Source organism: Miscanthus floridulus, chromosome 9 (assembly GCF_019320115.1).
Source record: "Miscanthus floridulus cultivar M001 chromosome 9, ASM1932011v1, whole genome shotgun sequence".
Classification (NCBI taxonomy): domain Eukaryota; kingdom Viridiplantae; phylum Streptophyta; class Magnoliopsida; order Poales; family Poaceae; genus Miscanthus; species Miscanthus floridulus.
In genome coordinates, this window is record NC_089588.1 from 76,044,315 (window position 1) to 76,071,115 (window position 26,801).

Genomic DNA, 26,801 nt, shown 5'->3' on the forward strand with positions numbered 1-26,801 from the left:
TGGCTGGCTGGTTTGGGCTGGTTTGAACTGGCTGGTGCTGGTTTATTATAAGAGAAAAACACTGTTGGCTGGCTGGTTTGGGCTGGCTGGCCGGTTTGGGCTGGCTGAACAAACAAGCTAACAGGCTGTAGACTCTTGACATCTTTTTCGAAGCGAGTCTTCAGAGCTTTTGCACGGTTTGTACTCGGTGCTAAAGATTCGATCGGCCGCCGGACAGCTGCGGTGACCCGTGAGGTCGTCTTCCAAGGAGGTTTGGTACTTTGGTCCTCTCCTCTGCCGCGAGGTTCCATTCCGTTTCTTGATTTCGCGGGTCTCCGCTAGCTATTCCTATTCCTCCAGGGTCTGGGTGCTGATGGACGTCGCGACGGGCGCGGTGAGCACGCTACTGCCCATGCTGGGCGACCTGCTGACGCGGGAGTACCAGCTGCAGGCGAGCGTCCGGGACGACGTCGCGTTCCTCAAGGCGGAGCTGGAGAGCATGGAGGCCGCGCTCCTCCGGATCTCCGAGGCGCCGGCGGACCGGGCGCCCGACGTGCAGGACAGGCTGTGGGCGCGGGAGGTCCGGGAGCTCTCCCACGACGTGGAGGACTGCGTGGAGGCCTTCCTCGTGCGCCTGCACCACCACCACCAGGCGCCGCCACCGGCGCCGCCCATGGACAAGGACCTCCTCCAGGGCCTGACGGGCCTCATCGACAGGGGGATCGGCCTGCTCAGGAGGGCCAAGATCCGCCGCGACATGGGCGCTGTGGTCAGAGACATCAAGCGACGCGTCGTGGAGGTCGGCGAGCGCCGCGTCAGGTACAAGGTCGACGGCGTCGCGGCGGCGGCGAAGCCCGGCCGTGGCCCGCAGGCTTCCGACGGTGGCCTTCGGCTGTCGGCTCTGTACACCGCGGCGACGGAGCTTGTCGGTACCCAGGCGAGGAGCCGTGAGCTGGTCCAATTGCTGATGGTGGATCGCGATGAGGCGTCGAATCGGCTGCTGAAGACGGTCTCCGTCGTTGGTTTTGGAGGATTGGGCAAGACGACGCTCGCTAGGATTGTGTACGAGGAGCTGAAAGGCCAGTTCGATTGCGCGGCGCTTGTTTCCATCTCGCATAATCCTGACATGGAGAAGGTGTTCAGGGACATGCTCTGCCAACTCGATAAGAACCGCAACACTGACATTGCAATGTGGGGCGAAGCACAACTTATCGAACAACTAAGGGAATTCCTTCGAGACAAGAGGTGCGTATGTACATTTCCCTTCATCTTCATAGATGCTTGTTACACTTTGCCATGTATTAATTCATCTCAGTTCCCCCTTGTAAATTGAATGAACCTCTTGAATCTGTTTTAGTTTTTTAGTACTGGAAACCGGCAACGGAGTTTCTTTCACTACTATTACACATTCAGTGCTTAAATTTGGCATTGCCTCATCACCTCCATACCATTATCTCTCTAAAGGGTCATTGCCTCATCACCGGATCATTGGCAGCTGACTTTTTCGTTCATGTCACCTCTATACTGATCGCTCTAACCAAATAAACTGTATTAGAAGCATTAGTAATTAACATGGTTCTTTGCTGCAATGATCCTCATGAATCTGTTTTAGATTTTTAGTACTGCAAACCGGTAACAGAGTGTCTTTTATGACTATTACACACTGATTGTGCTTAAATTTGGCACTGCCTCATTTCCTTTTATGTCTCTTTAAATTTGGCAGCTAAACTTTTTGTTCATGTTAACAAAATAAATTTTATCATGAGCTTTACTAGTTAACATGGTTCTTTGGTGCAATCCAACAGCTACTTCATTGTCATTGATGACATATGGAGCTGTTCAGTATGGAACACAGTCAGGCATGCTTTTATTGAGAATCATTGTGGAAGTAGAATAATCATGACAACTCGCATCCTTGATGTTGCCAAGCAAGCCAATAGTATCTATGAACTAAGACCTCTTTCTCCTGCTGACTCAAGAAAGTTGTTCTACCAAAGAATATTTGGCACTGAAGATGCAGCTCCTCCAAACCACTTAGCTGAAGTATCAGAGAATATTTTGAAAAAGTGTGGCGGTGTACCTTTAGCTGTAATTACAGTAGCCAGTCTATTAGCAACTAAAATGAGAAAGGAAAACACTGATAAGTACTGGTATCAAGTGTATCAATCCATGGGTTTTGGACTTGAAGAAAGCACGGATGTGAAGGACATGCGAAGGATACTGTCTATCAGTTACTATGATCTGCCGCCACATTTGAAGACTTTCTTGTTGTATCTGACTTTGTATTCAGAGGATAATGGTATAATAGTCGAGAAGGTGATATACAAATTGATAGGTGAAGGTATTATCCGGAAACATCATGGGAAAACTTTTTATGAAGCGGGAGAGGATTACTTTGAAGACCTCATCAATAGAAGTATTATCCAACCAATGCTTTTTAACCATGGGAGTAAGGTATGGTCTTGTTTTGTGCATGACATGATGCTTGATCTAATTGTTTCCATATCGGAGGAGGAGAATCTTTTACAAGCACTTGGTGGTTCCCAGACGATGTGTGAACCAACAAGTAAAATCCGCCAATTGTTCCTACAAAACATGAAGGTCAAAGATGTCAAGAAGGTGGTAACCATGAACCTGTCCCATTTGAGATCACTAACCGTGTCATCAGAAGCATTCACTTTGTTGCCTACCCTGTCCAGCTTTCCGATCATACGTGTGTTGGATTTATATGGCTGTACTCAGGTGGATAACAGTCACTGCAAGCACATCTTCAATTTGTATCACCTGAGATATCTAAATCTATCTTTGACATCCATCACTGAGATACCAAATGAGATTGGGAACCTACAGCTTCTGCAGTTCCTGGACTTGAATATGACCAACATAAAAGCGCTTCCACCAGCATTTGTCCAGCTAAGAAAACTAGAGTTCTTGTGTGTCGACAATCGGACTAGACTACCAGAATGCCTTGGGAACTTAATTTCTCTACAGAAGTTATCACCATGTATAACAATCAGGTCCCCAACAATGCTGTGTGAATTGAGCAGGTTGACCGAGCTGAGGCGTTTGATGCTCCGCTTCGATGACTGGGACGACGAGAGCTATGAGGAACCTTTTGTGCAGTGTCTATCCAACCTGGTCAATCTTGAATCCCTGCAGATATTTGATTGCCACAATGGCCTTGGTTCCAATTCCAACATTGGCATGTTGTTAACACCAGGGCCTCAACAGCTTCGATCCATGAACATAGGGCCTGGCACCGTAGGCTGTGTGCCAAGATGGATGCCATCACTCTTTGCCCTGTCCGCACTAGACATCACACTGCTGACACTACAAGAGGAGGACCTTCAGGTCCTTGGCAGCATACCATCACTTCGCAGCCTCTACATATGGGTGAAGGAGCACAGAAAGGACAGGCACAAAAGGTTGGCCATCGGCAGTGACGACTGTCCATTCTGTTGCCTAACCAAGTTCAGAATCGGGCCTGGTGCCATGTTGGTGGAGTTTGCAGCAGGAGGCATGCTAATGCTCCGAACCGTTCGTTTGGACCTCCATGTGCGGCATACCTTGGATCAGTTTGGCGACTTTGAATGTGGCCTGGAGAGCCTCTCCTCGCTCGACCATGCCGTTGTTCATATGAACTGTTACCGCGCAGAGCTTGAGGAGGTGGAGGAGGGGGAGGCTTCGATACGGAAAGCGCTGGACTTGAATCACAAAAGACCCACGGTTGAGCTGGAGAAGGTAGCGTAATTCTGCATACCTTATATATGTTTGGTTGCTCGTTTGTCTCGTTTATAACACTTCTTACTTACATCTGCATGACTTGTCAACTGAAGCATGGTGGCTCATGGAGATCTGGCTGATGTGGTATCTTTGATGCGTATTTAAGCTGAATAGCTGATATTATATATACTGTCATGGATCAATCCTCGCAACTCAAATGTGTCACGCTTGAGCCTCGTTCATATTGTTGGTATGGTTTGAATCTTTGTTTTTTTGGAAAACAAGCTGAATTTTAATCATTTGCGCTCATTCCAGTATTGTTTAGTAACTGAAACCAAAACTTGTGTTTCCTAGTTCAGATTCAGAATACAGGGAGAGGGCAAGACGAAGAAGCATCCTCAGGAATCAGGAGGTGCTGGGCCCAATTATCTGAGAACCACCAAAGGTTAGCTCCTGGGCCCACATGCAGAGATAACAGGAGACAGGAGCGTGGGAGTGTATGTATGTAAGCCGGAGCGGGTGGCCAGAATCGCGCCACCTCGGAGCCCAGGATTTAATCTAATCCAAAAAACCCTCCGGTCTCACTGGCCTGCTCCATTCCATTTGCTGCTAGCTTTGGTTAGTTTCGTCTGCTTCTCCGTTCATTCTCCCGTGCACTTCCAGTCCCAAGCCCCCATCTGCAGGCTGCTCTAACCAGCTGCAGAGCCGCTCCACATCTCCAATGGCCACCTTGTCCGCCATCTCCGCCAAGGCCGGCTACTGCAAGGCACCAACGCTGAGCTGGAAGGTAATAAATACTGAAATACTAGTAGCATCTCTTTTTGTTTCTTCCTATCTTTTTGTGTGCTTGTTTTTGTCAGAATTCCGATCTCGGCGAGAGAAACACAAGTGGACACACAGTTTTGGTGCTGCAAAGCGGCAGCTTTTCTGTTGATTGTTTCTTACTAAATAAACGAAGTACATGCAGGATTACATGGTAACAAATGACTGAGATAATCACGGCATGCTCGTGATCGGTTGTTGCCATCCCAACACCCTGGGACATGCCGCATTCTTTGCACAGCTGCTAATGGCGCCAACTGCCTTCTACATACTAAGATTAGCGGGCTCAGGACTTATTCAAACAATCTCCTCCTAAGTCCTAGAACTAAACTAAATTCTTCATGCCGATCTCACCTCGAAGCTCTTGAAACCGAACGCGCCCGAGCGCTTTAGTGAGGATGTCGCCCAGCTGCAGTTCATTGCCAACGAACTCGACGTCGATCAGCTTCCTGTCGCAACACTCCCGGATGAAGTGGAACTTCACATCAATATGCTTACTCCTGTCATGATTCACAGGGTTCTTCATCAATGCGATGGCGGACTTGTTGTCCACCTTGAGCTTGGACGCGAGGACTGCTCCTCCGACGAGCTCAGCCAGCAAGCGTGCCAGCCAAACTGCCTCGCACGCAGCTCTTGCAGCCGCGATGTATTCTGCTTTGCAGGAAGACAGCGCGACTACCTTTTGCTTCGCCGACTGCCACGCAATCGGCCCACCTGCAAGGAAGAAGATGAGGCCGCTGGTGCTCTTCCGGTCGTTGACGTCTCCAGCCAGGTCACTATCGGAGTAACCCACCAGCTTCGGAGTGCCTTCATTCTTCCTTCCGGGATGGTAGTGCAGGCCCCAATGCAACGTCCCTGCCACATAGCGTAGGACGCGCTTGACAGCGGCGAGGTGCTCTTGACGTGGTGCCTCCATGAAGCGACTGAGATAACCCACAGCATACGCCAAGTCGGGTCTGGAGTTGCACAAGTACCTGAGGCTCCCGATGAGGCTACGGTACTCGGTAGCATCCACACTCGGCGTCGACCCTTCCTTCAGCAGCTTCAGCTTCATCTCCATGGGCGTAGTACTTGGATTGCAAGCCGCCAGCCCCGCCTTCTCGAGGATCTTGATGGCGTAGGCACCTTGACGGAGCGTGATCCCATGGGCTCCCTGCGTCACCTCCAGGCCAAGATAGTAGGAGAGAAGCCCAAGGTCGCTCATGCGGAAGGTGCTCATCATCTGTGCCTTGAACTTGCTCACTGCACCTGCATCACCTCCAGTGATGATTAGATCATCAACGTACACGCCCACGATCAGGCGCGCTGCTCCTTTTCCATGGGTATACATCCCATGTTCGTTGATGCAGCGGGTGAAGCTGAGCCCCATCAGTGAGGCGTCAAGTTTCTGGTTCCAAGCCCGTGGAGCCTGACAGAGTCCATATAGTGCTTTGTGGAGTCGAAGCACCTTGTGCTTGTGCTTCCCGTCGACGAACCTAGGGGGCTGTTGAACATACACCTCCTCCTGGAGCTCCCCGTTCAGGAACGCCGATTTGATGTCCATATGATGAACGCCCCAGCTGTAGTGCGCCGCGATGGCGAGGAGCAGGCGCACCGACTCCAGTCGAGCGACGGGAGCGAACACCTCTTCGAAGTCGATGCCGGGACGCTGCACGTAGCCCTTGGCGACAAGGCAGGCTTTGTACTTGACGATGCTCCCGTTCTCGTCGCGCTTGACTTTGTACACCTACTTCAAACCGATGGTGTGATGTCCGTGCGGGAGCTGCACCAGCGACCAAGTGTTGTTGTCGCGGATCGACTTCATCTCCCCTCCATCGCGGCAGTCTAGTTTGGATCATCGCCTGCATCCTTCAGGGACTTGGGCTCCTCCACACTGACGTTGTGCAGCTCGGCTTCCCCGACCTCGCGGTCAGCCAGCCCGGGCAAGGCGTTCGTGCCCACAACGTTGTCGAGCGTTCTGTACCGATGCTCCATGTCCTCGTCATCATTAGCGTCGAGGTTGTCGTCGGTGGTGAGCGGCGTCACGAACTTGACCTGCACCTCCGTGGAGGCGCTGGGAGTAGTTGGAGGTGGTGACGCAGGCTATACCTCCGGCGTGCGCGGGGATGCTGGCACAGGTGAAGATGAACTCGCGGACCGAAGCTCCGGATGTTCTCGCCTGAGCTGGTACTCACACTCGACGGTGAACGGCTCCAGCTCGGGGCTTGCTGATGACTCACCCCACTCCCAGCGCGCGCCCTCGTCAAAGACGGCATCACGCGAGATGTGGACACGCTCCGTGCTGGGGTCGTAGAAGCGGTATGCCTTCGACCCGTCTTCGTAGCCAATGAAGGCGACCTTTTGCCCACGATCGTCGAGCTTGCTGATGTGCGGGTGGAGGCGCTTGATGTAGACCACGCACCCGAACACTTTGAGGAAGTGTACAGGCGGCTTCTTCCCATACCACGCCTGGTACGGTGTCATCCCATCAAGCGCACTCATTGGCGCCCGGTTCAGCAGGTAGACAGCGGTGTGCACCGCCTCTCCTCAGAAGTGCCTGGGCATGCCGTGGGCGCGCAGGATGCTCTGGGCCGTCCCCACGATCATCTGATTCCGACGCTCTACGACGCCGTTTTGTTGTGGCGAGTACAGCGCCGAGTGATGGCGTTGGATCCCTTCTCCTGCACAGTGCTCACCAAACTCAACTGAAGTGAACTCACCACCATTGTCAGTGCGAAGCACCTTCAGTTTCTTGCCAGTCTCACGCTCGGTACGAGCCTGGAACGCCATGATCGCCGCCGGCGCATCCGCCTTCGTGCGCAAAAGCGTGAGCCACATAAAACGGCTCATGTCATCAACAAGTAGAAGGAAGTAGACGTTCCCGACTGGAGTTGGTGGCGAGATCGGCCCGCAGAGGTCTCCATGGACTAGTTCGAGCTCCTCCCGAGCGCGGTACTTCGCCGCCTGGGGAAATGGCGTACGCTTCTGCTTCGCCAAGATGCAGTCTTCACAGACCTGTTCGACGTGGTCGATGGAGGGCAGACCGTGCACCATGTCCTCGTGTCCCAGCTTCCGCAGCGACTGGAAGTTGAGGTGCCCGTACCGTTCATGCCACTGCCACACGACGTCGTCGGCACGAGCGGTGAGACACACTAGGGTGGCGACGTTCATGTCGAGGTAGTAGAGCCGGCTCGGTGTGCGGTACACCTTCGCGAGGAGTTGTCGCCGCAGATCGAAGAGTCGCAGGATGCCGGACTCGATGTCGACCTTGAACCCGTCCTCATCCATCTGCCCGAGGCTGATGATGTTGGTGGTGAGGCGTGGGATGTAGTAGACCCCATCAAGGCGACGGTGTTCCCCGGACTTGCAGGTGAAGAGGACAATGCTCTTGCCCTCGATGTCGACCACCAACTTGTCACCAAACTTGATAGTTCCGGTGACGCCGGTGTCCAGCTCGGCGAAGACGTTCCACGACCCTATCATGTGGTTCGTCGCGCCGGTGTCGAGCACCCAGCACGCGAGGTCCCACGGCCTCCTTCTCCTCCTCGCTGTTGAGGTGTAGGAGGACCTTGCGTTCGACAAGGTTGACACTGGTCTACGGTTTGACAACAGGCGGCGGCGGCGGCCTTGAAGATGAAGCGGATCTATGCAACATGACTACCTCAGATTCCGCCGTGATGTACATCAGTGCTCCTTCTTCTTCAGCCTGCACGACGTGTGTGGGGGTATTAACCATTATACCCTTACGGCTAGGCTTGGGCCGGCCTGGACCAGGGGGTCTGGCCCACTAGAAGACAACATGCGGCCCGGCCGATCTGTTCGGAGTCCCGCGCAAGGAATCAATGCAGATTTGGAGATCAAGCAAGATCCTGGTCGGTTAGAATAGGAATCCTTATCCGGCCACATATGGCAATTGTAACTGGTTAGGATTAGTCTCCAGATCTGTAACCCTGCCCCCCAGACTATATAAGGCGGGCAGAGGACTCCTCTAAAAAACATCTCTCATTGACATACAGCAATACAATCAGACGCATGACGTAGGTATTACGCCTTCACGGTGGCCGAACCTAGATAAAACCTCGTGTTTATCTTGCATCACCATCTTGTTTGTAGCTTGCGCATCTGTCTGCCGATAATCTACTACCTTGGGCATACCCCTAGGTAGACAGCCAACCATATTTCGTCGACAACGTAGGCCGCAGCCTTCTTCCTACCGCGACAATCCTTGGCCCAGTGGCCAGTTTTGCCGTAGTTGTTGCAGCAATCGCCGGGTGGTGGCTTCCTGCCACCAGTGTTCCTAGGGCCCGTGTTCTGGCCATCGCGGCCATCACGCGATGAGGTGCCTATGCCCCCACGGCCGCGACCGCGCCCTCGGCGCTTTCCGCGTCTGCTGGATCCCGCGCTACCGCCGGAGTTCTCCTCACGGCGTGCTTTGCGACGGGCTTCCCAGTCCTCCTCACAGAGCATCAGGCGCCCCATGGCGTCTGTGATCTCCTTGGGCTTAGCGCGCTCCTCGAACACACGCAGCCGCCCGATCACCTCCTCGATGGTGACCTTGTTCAGGCCAAGGAACATCTCGAGGGAGACGGCAGCCTGACTTAGCCTGTCCAAGACCACCTGCAGCAATTTCTTCACTACCTCTGCGTCGGTGATGTTATCGCCGAGGGAGCGAAGATTGGAGGCGAGCATGGTGATGCGGACGCCGAACTCATTGACGGTCTCCCCTTCCTTGAAGGAGAGAACGCTGAATTCTCGGCGGAGCTGCTGTGCGCTGGCGTCGCGGGCGCACTCATCGCCGATCCGCAGGTTCTTGACCGCGTCCCACGCTTCCTTCACGGTGCCCTTCCTGGCGAGAGTGCTCCAGAGCTCGGACGGCACCGAGCGCAGGAGTCCGGCCATTGCTTGTCTGTCGTCGTGGTACTCGTCATTGTCGGGATCGTCGTTGATGGCCAAGGTGGACGGCGTCCCAGACGCGGAGAGTCTGGAAGTTCACCTCCATCACTGGGGGCCACTCCGGATAGTTAGTCCGGGTCAACATCGGCCACGCGACGTTCGTCGACGGCCGCTCGATGATGCGCTCTACAACGCGTGACCCGGCGTCCTGGGTGCGCGAGCGGCGGCTGTGGGAGCGACCACGACGACGTGGTGGTGAATGCGACGGCTGTGGCTTCTTCTCGCCGGAGCCATCACCCGTCAGCAGCTTCTTGGATGGCGACTACGACATGGCGACGGCGGAACCCGGGCTCTGATGCCAATTGTCAGAATTCCGATCTCGGCGAGAGAACGATGAACGCACGCGAACACAAGTGGACATACAATTTTGGTGCTGCAAAGCGGCAGCTTTTTCTGTTGATTGTTTCTTACTAAATAAACGAAGTACATGCAGAATTACATGGTAACAAATGACCGAGATAATCATGGCATGCTTGTGATCGGTTGTTGCCATCCCAACACCCTGGGACATGCTGCATTCTTAGCACAGCCGTTAATGACGCCAACTGCCTTCTACGTACTAAGATTAGCGGGCTCAGGACTTATTCAAACAGTTTTTACATATTTACGTTACATCACTGCCCAAGCTGTGTTTTGGTTGGTCGGTGGACATTATAACCAGTTACGTGTGCCAGCAGGAGTGGATTTGGGCCTAGGGCCACTAGGGCCACGGCCCTAGGCGTGGGCCAAATCTCCCTTTATAGCCTCTTAATTTTCCCATGGCCCAGGTTGCTATTCCCATAAAATGCTCTAGTCTTGGTCCATCAACACATCAGCGAAGGTCTGCGTTTGAAGCTCAGCAGCTGCTGCCGGCCTGCTTACGGCTTGCGGCCCACTGGCACAACCAGGAAGGAATCGCATAGTGGCCCACTGGCCCTAGGCGTGCAAATTGGCCAGCTCCGCCACTGTGTGCCAGTATATGAAATCCATACTCCAAGGCAAATGTGTTGTGTGGACGACACTGAAGCTAGCACTGTGGCAGGTGTAGGTTCTAGTACGTTTTCTGTAGGTTTTGCATGCGCCAGTACAAGCGTAATCAGCTAGGCCAATGTCGATGGTTACATGAAACAGGGGACTGTTTATGTAACGGAAAAGCAGCACCAGCAACAAAAAGCGTAGATAGCAAATCCGTGTAGATCCCGCGTTTTGTCGGCCACTCAACAGGATGTGAACCCGGTAGCAGTTATCCCCTTCTCCAGATCCTTGTCCTGAAGAGGTACGGCGGTCAGCAGGGGTGCAAATAGTAGTATTTGGTACTACATCCTCGTTCCCTTTTCGAGGTGCATCGTACTTTTTGGGTTCAACTTGCTCGTATTTTGGATGAAACCGCGCTGTCCAACGCCGTACTATGTGTTTGCACATTTTCCCCGGTTTAAGAGATAGGCTTGGTTTAGTTTCAAAAAGTTTTCCCAAAAAGTGCTACAGTAGCTATCACATCGAATCTTGCGATACGTGCATGGAGCATTAAATGTAGACGAAAAAAAAACTAATTGTACAGTTTGGTTGAAAATCACGAGACGAACGTTTTGAGCCTAATTAATCCATGATTGAATACTAATTACCAAATAAAAACGAAAGTGCTACAGTAGTCAAATTCCTAATTTTCGCCCAACTAAATATGGCCCTAGTAGTAGTTGCATATTATGTTAGCATATATGTATGTATCCCTTGAGATATATATATATATATATATATATATATATATATATATATATATATATATATATATATATATATATATATATATATATACACACACACACTACAGTAAGTACCATTTTTGTTATTATATTCCAACTGGTGTATGTGCTCCCTCCCACCCTGAATGAATGGCTGAATGCCTGAACCTGTTCTCACTACTACAGAATGGACTTGTTGTCTCGGGCGGTAACAGCCTTTAGTCCCGGTTACCGCGCCAGGACAATGATCCCGGGACTAAAGGTGGAACCTTCAGTCCCGGGTCATCGAGCCGGGACTAAAGAGGGACCTTTAGTCCCGGTTGGTAAGGCCCTCCAGTCGAGCAAGCCTGGCGCACCCTTTAGTCCCGGTTGGTAACCTCAACCGGGACTAAAGGTTCCTTTTCTTTTTCTTTTTTTTTTGTTTAATTTGTTTTCAGTTTAGTTACACGTATTTGTTTAATATATAATATGTTTTTATGTACGTATTCTACGCTGCTAATATAAATACACGCATGCGTATAATTACATCTAATTCTCATCTTGAGCATTATTATATTCGAATAAAGTATGAAACTATATATATTATAGATATATATATATATGTATATATACAACACTTTCATAATCTTGTTCTCGAAAATAACGATATCAATAAACATTTAATTTACATCATTTATTCCTTAGGATCAAAGTAGAACTCGCCGTTGGGATTTAGTACTTTTTCTAGAAGATATCCTGCTATTGACTCTTGAACTGCTTTCAGATGGTCTTTTTGCATGACCCTTCGTTTCAACCATTCAGTCTTGCATTTGAAATAAAAGGAAAAGTATTAATACACATATATGTATATATATTCATTTAAAAATAAATAAAAATTGATATATACGTACTCTGAGGACATCTTCAGGAGTTCTTCTTATGTGCGCAGTGATAAATTCACAAATGTAGTATCCACATAAGTTATTACCTGGTTCTTGCCGCAAACACCACTGTACGAGAAGAAGATTATTCTCATCATCTCACACGTAAATTGAAGTACGATATAGTAATTAAACACGTGGGGAAGTGTATATAGTACAACTTACTGGTATTTCAACTACATTAAGTGGTGCCTTGCAATCCTTGCGATGTTGCCGAATAAACTCTTTCCAAACCCTGTGCGACCAATAATGTACGATCGTTAATAAATTATGGCAAAGTCTATTCAATAATAGTTGTGCGCGAGAGATCGAAATTACCCCTGGATAATGTCTATCATATCTTGGTATAGTGCTCGTTCTTTTCTCAACGAGTCAAAGATTAGTAACCGACTTGAGTTTAACTCAATGACAATGAGTATCCAGTGAAAACTGCATTGGTTTATACACACACGTACATGCATATAAGTTGTATTGATATTACATAAAATGTGTAGACTACATTATTATTAACACTTACTCAAAGTTGTACGGGAAAAGTATTGTTGTCTTGTCGTGCTGCTTCACGAAGAACATCATGATATTCTCCTGTGCTTCAGATACCCATCGCTCCTTGACAATAATACCGGTTTTGAATACGATATAAGGATCAATGAAGCCAACACTGGTGTCTTGTATTCTTTGGAGCTCTGACATCTGGAATCTGTATATAAATATAAGTTACATGTGAGGATAATTATATACACGTACGCATGGAAGTGAGTTTATTAAATAAAAGTAAGAATCACTTACAAACAAAAGGAGCTAATGATTGATTTGTCCAGAGCGTCCATGTGGTATAGTTGATGCAATTCTTCGAAACTAATATGTAAGATATCATCGCCACGGAAGTAATGATGGTCTCTAAATCTGACAAAAATCCACTGCTCACCCCTGCCACACGCCTGCATGTACCACTTGTTGAGCAAGTACATTTGCGTACCCAATTCATTCAGAGCCGCAGGGTTGTACAGACTTTTGCCATATTTATAAGTCTTCTAGGTATCAACTTCTAGGTTCTGGATTGGAGCTTTGCCCGTCAATTGATCCAAGGTTAAACCAGTATCTTGAAAAAAAGCATTAAGGGCTTGAACCGACACTTCTCTAGAGTTGTCTGGTCGATAGACTTCTATGTTGGAACCATATTAATTAGCAACAACAAGATTTTGCATTGGTTGCTTCTGTTGTCCGAGCTATGGGACATCCTTCCCTGATGCTCTTTTCCTTTTCTTATCTGCATCATGTGACTTCATGAGGGAGCGGTCATAGTCTGATAGTGGCGAAGGCTTACGAAGTTCAATCATCTTTTTCTTGTGAGCATCGACCTTCTGCCTCAGCACCTCTCGTGGTAGGTAAAAGTACGGCTTCTCCTTAAGCTTCGCTTGACTCTTCTTTTTGGTATCTATAAAAAAATCTTTCACTTTTTTGTCTTCTTCAGCTGCTATTTGCTCATCAGTCTTTTCATAAAGTATTTCTTGAGAAATAACTCTTTTTCTCGGGGTCTTCTTTGTCGCCGGGACCTTAGACGTCTTTGTAGTGCGTCGCTGTGGAGGGGGTGGGGGCGGTGTTGGAGACCGGCGTGGAGGCGATGTGGCCGGTGTTGGTGGAGACCGGCGTGGAGGCGTTGGAGATCGTTGTGGAGGCGGTAGGGCCAGTGTAGGAGTTGGAGATCGTTGTGGAGGCGATGGGGCCGGTGTAGGAGTTGGCGATCGCCGTGGGGATGAAGTCGTCTCGCCCCCCGCGACGCTGTGATGAGATGGGGAATGAATGATTAGGCTAGGCTGGGGGGAGACCCTGCTACAAAAACAAGTTGTGTGTCAATTATTTTTTAAGCCAATAGAAAATTAATGGAAAATAATATTTCATTCACTTTCATTCGTACCTAGGGTGAGGTAGGGGAAGCGGTGGCACCCCAGGAATGATGATGAAGCGTTTGCGCCATTGAATAAATGTCTTCTCTGCTTCTCCTAGTGTCTTCTCCCCATCACCGCCTTCAATGTCAAGAGGAACATTGCTGTAACCTTTGAGCACTCTATCGACCGAGACGCTAGCATATCCAGGTTGAATAACTGACCCATGGATTCTTGGTGTCTTCGTTCGGTCTATTGGAGATACAACCCCGACAGCCACCATGATTGATGCATTATTACCATCTGGAATGTGCAGCTCACATGTTGTTAGAGGCTCGGTAATGTCATCAACAGGGAAGCGCAACCCAGCGTCGTCTTGAATAACTGGCAGCTCCGTAGAAGCACAACTGCTTTTCATCTGACCAACGGGGCTTATGGTGACTCCCGGCGTTGATTGCGATTGCATTTGACTCATTGCTAGCTGCACTTGCCTCTTGATCTCCTCCTGCATTCTTGCCTCAAGAGATTTTTCTCGTTCACGTGATTCAAGCAATGCTTGTCGTGACTCATCAACAAATTGCTCCAATGCACGGATTCGTTCTACCTCCTCATCCTTCTTTCTCTGGCGGCTTCTGTAGGTATCCTTGTCTGATGGGAATGCGTGTAGCCACGGAACCGCCCCATAGCCTCTTGTTCGACCACCGTGTTCAGGATTCTCTAGGGCATATGTCAATTCATCCTTCTCTCTGTTGGGCTTGAAAACACCACTATCAGCTTCTTCCCTAGCACGAGCTAGTCTCTGTGTTGCTCTCTCAATTTTTTGGCCGAAAATTAGCTTGCTAGTGTCTGGGTCTAGGCTTCCCCCATGAGCGTAGAACCAATTCTTCGCGCGTTGAGGCCAGTTCTTCTCTATTGTTTCAGGCATGATTCCCTTGGCAGTAATCTCTGCTTCTAGGTTCTGCCACTTGGGAATAGCACTCTTATAACCACCTAATCCCATGCGATGATGGTATTGCTTCTGTCGGGCATTCTGCCGATTCCTCATCACACGTTCCTCACTGTCTTGGGATATCTTGTATTCTACGAATGCATCCCAATGGGACTCCAACTTGACAAACGCCTTAGCATTGAAATTCGGCATAGCATTCTTCAAGATAAACTTTTTATACAATGTCTTCTTCCAACTCTGGAACAATGTTGCCATCTTCTTCATTGTCCAATCCCTCACTAGCTCCTTCAAAGCATCATCTGCTTGTAATGTGAAATGCTGAGTGATATCTCTCCAAGCTAGGTTCTTGTCACGATCAGATACAAAACTAACATTAGGAGCGGATATCTTCTGCTTCCATTCACGAGCACTAACTGGGATCCTATCCCTTACAACAAACCCATATTGATTGACATATGTCTAAGCATGTGGTCCCAATGGTTTGCCGGTGTCGGTGTCGAATTCTGATATTATGAAACGGCCCTCTAATGGCTTTTTTGGCCCTCGAACTTTCCTACTTTTGTCGGTGGTTGATGTAGATCCAGAGATCGGCTACATGAGTAGAAACAGAATGATTAACAACAAATATACGTACGCATGCATCTATAAGAGACGATAGATAATCGAATATACCTCGTCAGTATTTTCTTGCACGACAATTTGTTGATCTTCAACCACCGGCATATTCAGGATATCCTCATAATCAGCAAAGTACTGACTCGTGTCATCTACATCCACATTGGTGTCGGCGTTGATAATATCCGCCATTATGTCATCACTCAAGTTATCATCCGGAGCAGCCATTTGTATCTTCAAGATAACACATAGATAGAATTACTATGGTACATAACATAAGTACATGTGATAACACATATAGAATTACTAAATCCAATTAAATATAATAACACATAATATTTCATCAACATGGAAATAAGTACATGTATATATATACACATAGAATGATACAATATATTTTCTCTCTCTCTCAACACATAGAAATAAGTGCATATGTCTATATCTCTAGATATGCATGTGATACACATGCATAGAATGTCTCTCTAGATACAATTTTCTCTCTCGCTCAACACATGAAAATAAGTACATGTATATATACATATAGAAATAATTAAGTACAATGTATACATATAGAATCTCTCTCTAGATATAATATATATAGAGAGATAGAATATATAATTACTAAATCCAATTAAATAAATCTAACATGAAATTAGATAAACTAGTAATAGATAATACATTTTAATCTAACATATATCAAAAACTATAATAAAAAACTATCTAAAAAAACTATCTAAATAAAATACTAATTAAATTTTAATACATTTAAATCTCATATATCAAAAACTATCTAAAAATAACTAAAAAACTAACAATAAAATACATGTACTTATTTTAATCTAACATACAGCCGAAACTTTGTAAAAAAAATCTAAAAAACATGGCCGATCGAGAGCAGCAGATCAAGATCGAGTTCGACGAAGGCCGTACGGCGTGGGCGCGCGGGAAGCGTCGGCGACGGAGGGTGGGGTCGGGTGCGGCGGCGTAGACGGGATGCGGCGATGCGGGCCTGGAGAATGGCACGGCCGGGCGGGGGTAGACGACGACGGCGGCGCGGCAGAGACGAGCTCGACGACGGCGGATGGCGTGGCCAGGCAGGGCTGAGCAACGGAGGCGAGATCGAAGATGAACAGAACAGACATTCGTTCGATATATATAGCCCGCGACCCTTTAGTCCCGGCTGGTAACACTAGCCGGGACTAAAGGACATTTAGTCCCGGCTGGTAATACCAACTGGGACTAAAGGGTTGGACCTTTAGTCCAACCCTTTAGTCCCGGTTGGTCTTACCAGCCGGGACTAAATGTCCTTTAGTCCCGGCTGGTGTTATCAGCCGGGACTAAAGGTATTTTTTTTGCGGGCACCGAAATTGTCGCCCACCCTTTAGTCCCGGTTCTTGGTCTCGGCCGGGACTGAAGCCCTAAAAATTTTGCCAACCCGCCCGCGTAATTGGAAAGGCCTGGGATTTTGATTTTGTTTAATACTAGGTTAATCAATTAATTCCATAGCAACTTCAATACTTTGCAATATTTAATTTAAAACAATACTATTGATTAACTAATTATTTATTGTAAATAGGAAAATTTTGTAACCTAAAGTTTTTAATTTCTTTTATGAATATAGAATATAAATGTTACAAATACTAAGTATTTTGTTAATGCAAAAATATATTTGTAACTTAAAATTAATAAAACTAATATTATTCGATAGGAAATTTATTATCACATTATTGTAACGTCAATGTTTCAAATTTTTCTCGGTTTTTGACCAAAATTGACAGGAATTTTTTGTTGAACCTATAAAAATAGAGAAAATATAGTATTTTTTATTTTACAACTTTTTCAAATGAAAAAATGGCCTATATAAGGATTGTATATATTGATGAGCTTAACAAACTCGGTATTCAAAACTTTTCAATTTGAGACAATCTAGGGTCCCGAAAACTAGTTTGTAGGCGTTGAAATTTAAAAATCACAAATTTGAACCGTCCAAACTTTCTCAAATGGAAAGTTGACCAAAATAACAATTCTAGATCTTTTTGAGTTTAACAAACTTGGTATTCAAAACTTTTCAGTTTGAAGTCATTTAGAGTTTATAATACTAGAGTCAAAGTGTTGTTTTTTTATTTGACCAAATTTGACTTGGTCAAACTTACTCAAATGAGACACTAAATGACCTCAGATGAAAAAACTCTGAATACCAAGTTTGATCATCTCAGCAAGATCTACAATTGTTACATAGCTTATTTTTCCCATTTGAGAAATTTTTATCAAACACTAGTCACAACTTCTTGAATCTCATATATACTTTCTAAAACTATGTCACACACTTGTGAAATTTGAACTACATTTTATTCAAGCTTTCTCAAATGAAAAAATGGCCTATATAAGGATTGTATATATTGATGAGCTTAACAAACTCGGTATTCAAAACTTTTCAATTTTAGACAATCTAGGGTCCTGAAAACTAGTTTGTAGGCGTCGAAATTTAAAAATCACAAATTTGAACCGTCCAAACTTTCTCAAATGGAAAGTTGACCAAAACAACAATTGTAGATCTTTTTGATTTTAACAAACTTGGTATTCAAAACTTTTCAGTTTGAAGTCATTTAGAGTTCATAATACTAGAGTCAAAGTGTTGTTTTTTTATTTGACCAAATTTGACTTGGTCAAACTTGCTCAAATGAGACACTAAATGACCTCAGATGAAAAAACTCTGAATACCAAGTTTGATCATCTCAGCAAGATCTACAATTGTTACATAGCTTATTTTCCCATTTGAGAATTTTTTATCAAACACTAGTCACAACTTCTTGAATCTCATATATACTTTCTAAAACTATGTCACACACTTGTGAAATTTGAACTACATTTTGTTCAAGCTTTCTCAAATGAAAAAATGGCCTATATAAGGATTGTATATATTGATGAGCTTAACAAACTCGGTATTCAAAACTTTTCAATTTGAGACAATCTAGGGTCCTGAAAACTAGTTTGTAGGCGTCAAAATTTAAAAATCACAAATTTGAACCGTCCAAACTTTCTCAAATGGAAAGTTGACCAAAACAACAATTGTATATCTTTTTGAGTTTAACAAACTTGGTATTCAAAACTTTTCAGTTTGAAGTCATTTAGAGTTCATAATACTAGAGTCAAAGTGTTGTTTTTTTTATTTGACCAAATTTGACTTGGTCAAACTTGCTCAAATGAGACACTAAATGACCTCAGATGAAAAAACTCTGAATACCAAGTTTGATCATCTCAGCAAGATCTACAATTGTTACATAGCTTATTTTCCCATTTGAGAAATTTTTATCAAACACTAGTCACAACTTCTTGAATCTCATATATACTTTCTAAAACTATGTCACACACTTGTGAAATTTGAACTACATTTTGTTCAAGCTTTCTCAAATGAAAAATGGCCTATATAAGGATTGTATATATTGATGAGCTTAACAAACTCGGTATTTAAAACTTTTCAATTTGAGACAATCTAGGGTCCTGAAAACTAGTTTGTAGGCGTCGAAATTTAAAAATCACAAATTTAAACCATCCAAACTTTCTCAAATGGAAAGTTGACCAAAACAACAATTGTAGATATTTTTGAGTTTAACAAACTTGGTATTCAAAACTTTTTAGTTTGAAGTCATTTAGAGTTCATAATACTAGAGTCAAAGTGTTGTTTTTTTATTTGACCAAATTTGACTTGGTCAAACTTGCTCAAATGAGACACTAAATGACCTCAGATGAAAAAACTTTGAATACCAAGTTTAATCATCTCAGCAAGATCTACAATTATGAAGTCATAACATATTACATAATATCCGTCTCTAAAACATAATATATTAAACATGCATCGTTGTATCATGCGGGCATAACAGTGAATTTCTTCTTGACGTATGACCCTTGGTTATGATCTTGTCGTAACCATGGAGTGTCTTCATCATTTAATATGATGCTTGGATCTTTCTTCACTATGAAGGGTGGAATTCAGACATTTCTTTCGTAATCTTCTAACATGTCTGACTTGTCTTCAATTCCCACTATATTTATTTTCCCAGAAAGAATTATGTGGCGCTTTGGCTCATTGATCATTGAGTTGATGTCTTCGTTTTTTCCTCTCTTTGATTTTGTAGATATGTCTTTCACATAGAACACCTGACTCACATCGGCAGCAAGGACGAATGGTTCCTCTTTGTACCCAATATTGTTGAGGTCCACTGTTGTCATTCCATACTCTTTGTCGACTGTTACCCCTCCTCCGGTCAGCTTCACCCATTGGCACCAGAACAAAGGGACTTTAAAATTAGGTGCGTAGTCTAGTTTCCATATCTCTTCTATGCGGCCATAATATGTTTGTATATTCCCATTTGGATCTGTTCCATCTATGCGAACACCACTATTTTGATTGGTGCTCCTTTTATCTTGGGCAACTGTGTAAAATGTATTCCCATTTATCTCGTACCCTTGGTACGTGAGGATATGCCACGATGGCTGCCTAGCCAACAAATACAGTTGCTCATCAATATTGTCATCGCCTTGACATTCTTTTCGCAACCAACCACTGAAACTTTCCATGTGCTGACGCCTAATCCAAGCTTCAGTCTTCCCTAGAAATTTGGATCGTAAGAACTCCTTATGTATCTCGATGTACGGATGCACCAATGACGAGTTCTGAAGAACTGTGTAGTGTGCTTTATTGAAATAATCGTCTTCCATGCCGATATATGTTTTCTTCCCTAAAGTTCCTTTACCACTGAGTCGCCCCTCGTGTCGTGATTCGGGAACGCCAATCGGGGCAAGGTCAGGAATAAAGTCAACACAGAACTCAATGACCTCCTCTGTTCCATAGCCCTGGGCGATGCTTCCTTCAGGCTTAGAACGGACTTTCACATATTTCTTCAAGACTCCCATAAACCTCTCGAAGGGGAACATGTTATGTAAGAACACAGGTCCAAGAATACTAATCTCCTTCACCAAATGAACTAGGATGTGTGTCATGATATTAAAGAAGGATGGAGGGAACACCAACTCAAAGCTGACAAGACATTGAACCACATCATTCTGTAGAGTAGCTAGTTCCACTGGATTGATTGCCTTCTGAGAAATTGCATTGAGGAATGCACATAGCTTCACGGTGGCTAGACGTACATGTGGAGGTAGAATTCCTCTTAAAGCAACTGGAAGCAATTGCGTCATAAGCACGTGGCAGTCATGGGACTTTAAGTTTAAGAATTTCTTATCTGGCATATTTATTATACCCTTTATATTGGAGGAGAATCCCGATGGGACCTTGATGCTGCTTAGACATTCGAACATGCTGTCCCTCTCTTCTTTGCTAAGTGTGTAGCTAGCAGGACTTAAGTAATGACGTCCATCATCTATCTTCTCTGGATGAAGGTTGTCTTGTTCTTTCATGCCCTGCAAGTCCTAGCGTGCTTCAAGTGAATCCTTTGGCTTCCCGTACACACCCATGAATCCTAACAGGTTCACACAAAGATTCTTTGTCAGGTGCATCACGTCGATTGCGTTGTGGACCTCTAGGACTTGCCAATAGGGTAGCTCCCAAAAGATGGACTTCTTCTTCCACATGGGTGCGTGTCCCTTAGCATCTTTGGGAACAGATTCACTGCCTTGTCTCTTTCCAAATACTACTTTCACATCCTTGACCATTGCGAGTACATCTTCTCCGGTTCGGTTATGAGGCTTCTTCCGATGGTCTGGCTTACCTTTAAAATGCTTCCCTTTCTTTCTTACTTGGTGATTCAACGGAAGGAATCGACGATGGCCAAGGTACACGACCTTTCGACATCTTTTCAAATATATACTGTCAAGGTCATCAAAACAATGTGTGCATGCATTATATCCTTTGTTTGTTTGACCTGAAAGATTACTTAAAGCAGGCCAATCATTGATTGTTACGAACAACATTGCTCGTAGGTCAAAGTGTTCTTGTTTGTACTCATCCTAGACACGTACACCTGGTTTGTTCCATAAAACTAGAAGTTCTTCAACTAATGGCTTCAGATAGACATCAATATCGTTGCCAGGTTGCCTCGGACCTTGGATGAGGATCGGCATAATAATGAACTTCCGCTTCATGCATAACCATGGAGGAAGGTTGTAGATACATAGAGTAACTGGCCAAGTGCTATGACTAGTGCTCTGCTCTCCAAAAGGATCCATACCATCTGTACTTAAGGCGAACCTTAAGTTTCTAGCCTCATTTGCAAACTCTGGAAATTCCTTGTCTATCGCTCTCCACTGGGACCCATCAGCTGGGTGTCTCAGCATATTGTCTACCTTACGGTCTTCTTTATACCACCGCAACAACTTTGCATGGTCTTTATTTCTGAACAAACGTTTTAAGTGTGGTATTATAGGAGCATACCACATAACTTTGGCAGGGATTTTCTTTCTAGGACGTTGTTCACCCTCGACGTCACCAGGATCATCGTGCCTGATCTTATACCGCGATGCTTTACATACCGGACATTCATCCAAATTCTCGTATTCATTGCCATGGTAGAGGATGCAGTCATTAGGACATGCATGTATCTTCTGGATTTTTAATCCCAATGGGCAGACAACCTTTTTTGCTTCGTACGTAGTGGTGGGCAATTCATTTGGCTTCGGAAGCATCTTCTTTATGAGGTTCAATAAATTCCCAAATACCTTATCGGATATACCATTCTTTGCCTTCCACTGTAGCAATTCCAGTGTTGTACCCAGCTTTTTTGCCCCTCTTCGGCCGTCGGGTATAGCAACTTCCTATGATCCTCAAGCATGCGCTCGAACTTAACTTTCTCTTTTTCACTTTCCCATTTTTGTTGTGCATCACGAATGGCATCTCCAAGAGCATCACCGAGATCATCTTCTACCGCTACCTCTTCTTCATCTCCCCCCATTGTAGTATCATCAAAGGCACCATACTGAGCAATAATGTCATCAATGTCTAAATCTTCTCCTTCACCTTCTTCCATCATGACCCCGCTTTCTCCATGCTTAGTCCAACATATATAGTTTGACATGAAACCTGACTTAAGCAAATGTGAATGAAGACTCATTGAGCTTGAATATTCCTTTAAATTCTTACATAGGGCACATGGACAGCACATGAAACCATCCCGCTTATTTGCCTCGGCCACACCTAAGAAATAGTGCAAGCCCTCAATAAAGTCTTGGGAGCGGCGATCGGCATTGTACATCCAATGGCGTGACATAATCTGTATTACACAATAAATTATGAAAACCTTGAACATAATTTAGTATTTTATTACACAACATAAATGACACACACACGGTTGATTAATTAACTAAGTCTGGCTACAATGTAAGCAATCCCAACTATCACTAAACAAACTAAAACTACAATGCACTTCAGTAACATAATTATTTCGTGATCGTACACAACTAAAATAGACAAATCATTCTTCTGTTGAATATCAATAAGCTTCTCCTGCTGGCTCACTGCCTCATCAGCAGCAGCCGCTACCTCAAGCGCACCCAAATTCTGCACGTATGTAGCATAATCTTCCTCCCAGTACCAACCATCGCATCCATTGCCCTTCCACTGTAATTAAAGCCAAAAAATATTTAGTCAAAAATATTCAAGAAAAGCAGGTCAATTAGCCATAAAGATAAAATGCGTAAGAAACTCACATCGCGATCCGGGCACTTGTAGAAAACACGACCCTTGTTGGGTCCCTGTCTCTTGACTCGGTACTCCATCACAATCTTCTGCTTACACTTGCGGCAGATAATGAGAGGGAGTTCTGGCCTCAGTCGTTTCGCAACCGAACGAGAGGCCGATGATCCGGTACCAGTTGTCATCTACTTTCTATACTTATTTTTGCAAACTAGTGTAAATTTCATATTTTCTAAAATGATATATTTAAACAAAACTAGTACGGATTTCACATATTTCAATAAATAACCATCCGTACTAGTTGACCTTGCTTACGTGATCATCTCGGCCAGCATTTCTCTACCGGACGGCACCGTACTTGGCCAAGGAAGAGCTCCGATTCTACGAGAAAGGGAACACGGTCTTCCACGACCGTTGCCGCTCTCCCTCGTAGCATCAAAGTTCCTCCTTGACGTCCGTTACCGCTCGGTAGAGAACATGTTGGCCGAGCTGAACACGGTCCGTAAGTTCAACTAGTACGGATTTTCTATAATTTTCTAACTATTTACTAAGTTTTTCATTTCATGGAAAATTTAATTCTAAAAAAAGGCATGATTTCTAAGTAGTTCATTTCATGGAAAAAATAATTCTAAGTGACCTGCTCGATATCGGCGAGCTCGCGGACGTTTAGGTTGCCGAGGATAGTAACATTTGTAGATCTGAAGTTATCAAATATCCATCAAATTATAGCTCAAAAACATGTTTCAATAAATGACCATCCGTACTAGTTGACCTTGCTTACGTGATCAACTCAACGAGCATTTCTCCACCGGACGGCACCGTACTTGGCCAAGGAAGAGCTCCGATTCTACGAGAAAGGGAACATGGTCTTCCACGACCGTTGCCGCTCTCCCTCGTAGAATCAAAGCTCCTCCTTGATGTCCGTTACCGCTCGGCAGAGAACATGCTCGCCGACCTGAACACGGTCCGCAAGTTCAACTAGTACGGATTTTCTACAATTTTCTAACTATTTTCTAAGTTTTTTATTTTATGGAAAATTTAATTCTAAAAAATAAAAGGCATGATTTCTAAGTATTTCATTTCATGAAAAAAATAATTCTAAGTGACCTGCTCGACATCGGCGAGCTCGTGGGCGTTTAGGTTGCCGAGGATAGTAACATTTGTAGATGACATTTGTAGGTCTGAAGTTATCAAATATCCATCAAATTATAGCTCAAAAACATGTTTCAATAAATAACCATCCGTACTAGTTGACCTTGCTTACTTGATCATCTCGGCGAGCATTTCTCCACCAGACGGCACCGTACTTGCTAAGGAAGAGCTCCGATTCTACGAGAAAGGGAACACGGTCTTCTACGACCGTTGCCGCTTTCCCTCGTAGAATCAAAGCTCCTCCTTGACGTACGTTACCGCTCGGCAGAGAACATGCTTGCCGAGCTGAACACGGTCCGCAAGTTCAACTAGTACGGATTTTCTACAATTTTCTAACTATTTTCTAAGTTTTTCATTTCATGGAAAAATTAATTCTAAGATCACGTAAGCCACCGGGGACGAGGATGGCGCGTGCTCCAGCAAGGACGAGCGAAGCGTGATTTTGATGAACTAATTTAACTTTTGTTTATCCAAACATATATGCAAATCATCATGTGATTTTGAGCTAAAAATAACATATAAAATCATAATAAAGTCCAACATATAAAGTTACACATGCATCTACATCGCAAAATGAGATAAGCTACTGATAAAACATAAGAGGATTAAGTTGTTACCTCCAAAATCGAAGAGCAACACCAATGGAGGGGGAGAGAGCAAGAACAACAGCAAGCTGAAGAACAGAGGCAGTGAGTTTGAATGGAATGGCTCGGGCTCGGGGAGGAAGAAATGAGCTGGATTATAGGCTGGAATAATTAGTCCCGGTTAGGGGTCCAAACCGGGACTAAAGATTAATCTTTATTCCTGGGGCATCACCCAAACCAGGACTAAAAGCTACCAACCGGGACTAAATGTAAACCTTTAGTCCCGGTTGGTAATACCAGCCAGGACTAAAGATCCCTGTCCCGTGGACGACCGTTGGGACCAACCGGGACTAAAGGGTCCTTTAGTCCCGGGGCAAAAAAAATACCGAGGCTAATGCTAATTTAGGACATCATTCTAAAGTCTGTTCTCTAGTAGTGTCTCTGCCTCTTTTAACTGAAACCTGCAGGGAAGCAGAGTTTCAGGCCGGAATGTGGTCTCCATGGCGACCACCCAAAGAGGCGGCCTCGTCTCCCTAAGATCCCCACGGTTTCGTGTCTACGCGGTAACGTTTTATTTGATCGATTTCCTGTACGTGCACTTCTTGACCCTGCTGATTACATACCCCTTTTTATCGATCTGAACTGTATTGTATGCTGCGCGCATATATATATATATATATATATATATATATATATATATATATATATATATATATATATATATGTGTATGTATGTATGTATGTATATGCAGGCGAAGGCGGAGACGGTGAGCAAGGTGATGGACATCGTGAAGCAGCAGCTGGCGCTGGCGGCGGACGTGGGGCTGACGGCGGAGTCCAAGTTCGCGGACCTGGGCGCCGACTCGCTGGACACGGTGGAGATCGTCATGGCGCTGGAGGAGGAGTTCAAGATCACCGTCGAGGAGGACAACGCCCAGAACATCACAACCATCCAGGAGGCCGCCGACCTCATCGACAAGCTCGTCGACAAGAACCCAGCAGCGCCGGCGGCATGAGAGACAGATACGACTATATTATTCATCTCACTAGCTACAGATATGCATGGACGGATGGAAGATAGAGTTGATACCTATTATCATCATCGTTGCCAGGATTTTCACTTGTTTTGTTTCTTCTTTAATTTCCCAAAACATTAGCTAGCGTCGTTGTTGTTCGACGACAGACACTATAGCCAGCTCTCCTTTTAATTTCCGAAACTTTTTAGCTGTTTGTGACGAGTGTGGGTTTTTTTGTTAGCAGAAGATGATTGATGAACATGTTACGCGCTAGTGCACATGATTTTTGCTTGCAAGCAGTGGCGGATGCATGATGCGGGATAAGAGGGGCTAAAACAATAAAGATGTTGATTTGCATGAAAATTTAATGATGAAATCAAGTTTTTGCTATAGTGATTAGGCTTGAAATTAAGAAATTAGGAGGTCTAGAGCCCCCAGCCCCCCCTTTGAATCCGCCGCTGCTTGCAAGTGGCAACTTTTGTGCCCAACGAACCGGAATTGGTCGACATGCACGTACGTGTTCAGGTACTGCCGTACTTCTGCCAGTAGTGACCTGTACTATGAGCCTGTTTAGAATCCAAAAATTTTTGCATAGTAATTGTCACATCGAATCTTGCGACATATGTATGGAGTACTAAATGTAGACGAAAAAAAAACTAATTACACAGTTGGTCGAGAAATCGCGAGACGAAACTTTTGAACCTAATTAGTCCATAATTAGACACTAATTACCAAATACAAACGAAATGCTACAGTGAGCCAAAATCCAAAAATTTTTGGATCTAAACGGGGCCTATGTTAGCTATGTAAGGCTCCCATCATCAATCAAATCCATGTTGATCGTTCGCCCCTCCCTC

At 45.2% G+C, this 26,801-nt stretch overlaps 2 protein-coding genes and 1 pseudogene across 5 annotated transcripts; all 3 read left to right on the forward strand.

Moving 5' to 3' along the window:
- Positions 1-243: 243 nt before the first annotated feature.
- LOC136483808 (disease resistance protein PIK6-NP-like) lies at positions 244-4,211 on the forward strand. 3 transcript variants are annotated; one of them, XM_066480976.1, is made up of 4 exons: positions 244-1,224; positions 1,785-3,720; positions 3,816-3,952; positions 4,057-4,121. In XM_066480976.1, exons 1-3 carry the CDS (start codon positions 353-355, stop codon positions 3,840-3,842), a joined length of 2,835 nt encoding a protein of 944 aa, XP_066337073.1. In that variant the 5' UTR covers positions 244-352; the 3' UTR covers positions 3,843-3,952; positions 4,057-4,121. The 3 variants fall into 3 exon arrangements, with proteins under 3 accessions (XP_066337073.1, XP_066337074.1, XP_066337072.1); XM_066480977.1 differs by having other exon boundaries at positions 4,062-4,121; XM_066480975.1 differs by lacking the exon at positions 3,816-3,952 and having other exon boundaries at positions 4,062-4,211.
- A 73-nt stretch (positions 4,212-4,284) lies between these two features.
- On the forward strand, positions 4,285-26,224 carry LOC136483809 (acyl carrier protein 4, chloroplastic-like). Of its 2 annotated transcripts, XM_066480978.1 has the most exons (3): positions 4,285-4,489; positions 25,396-25,491; positions 25,681-26,224. In XM_066480978.1, exons 1-3 carry the CDS (start codon positions 4,424-4,426, stop codon positions 25,942-25,944), a joined length of 426 nt encoding a protein of 141 aa, XP_066337075.1. In that variant the 5' UTR covers positions 4,285-4,423; the 3' UTR covers positions 25,945-26,224. The 2 variants fall into 2 exon arrangements, with proteins under 2 accessions (XP_066337075.1, XP_066337076.1); XM_066480979.1 differs by lacking the exon at positions 25,396-25,491.
- Positions 8,150-11,003, forward strand: LOC136483871 (uncharacterized; annotated as a pseudogene).
- Positions 26,225-26,801: the final 577 nt, after the last annotated feature.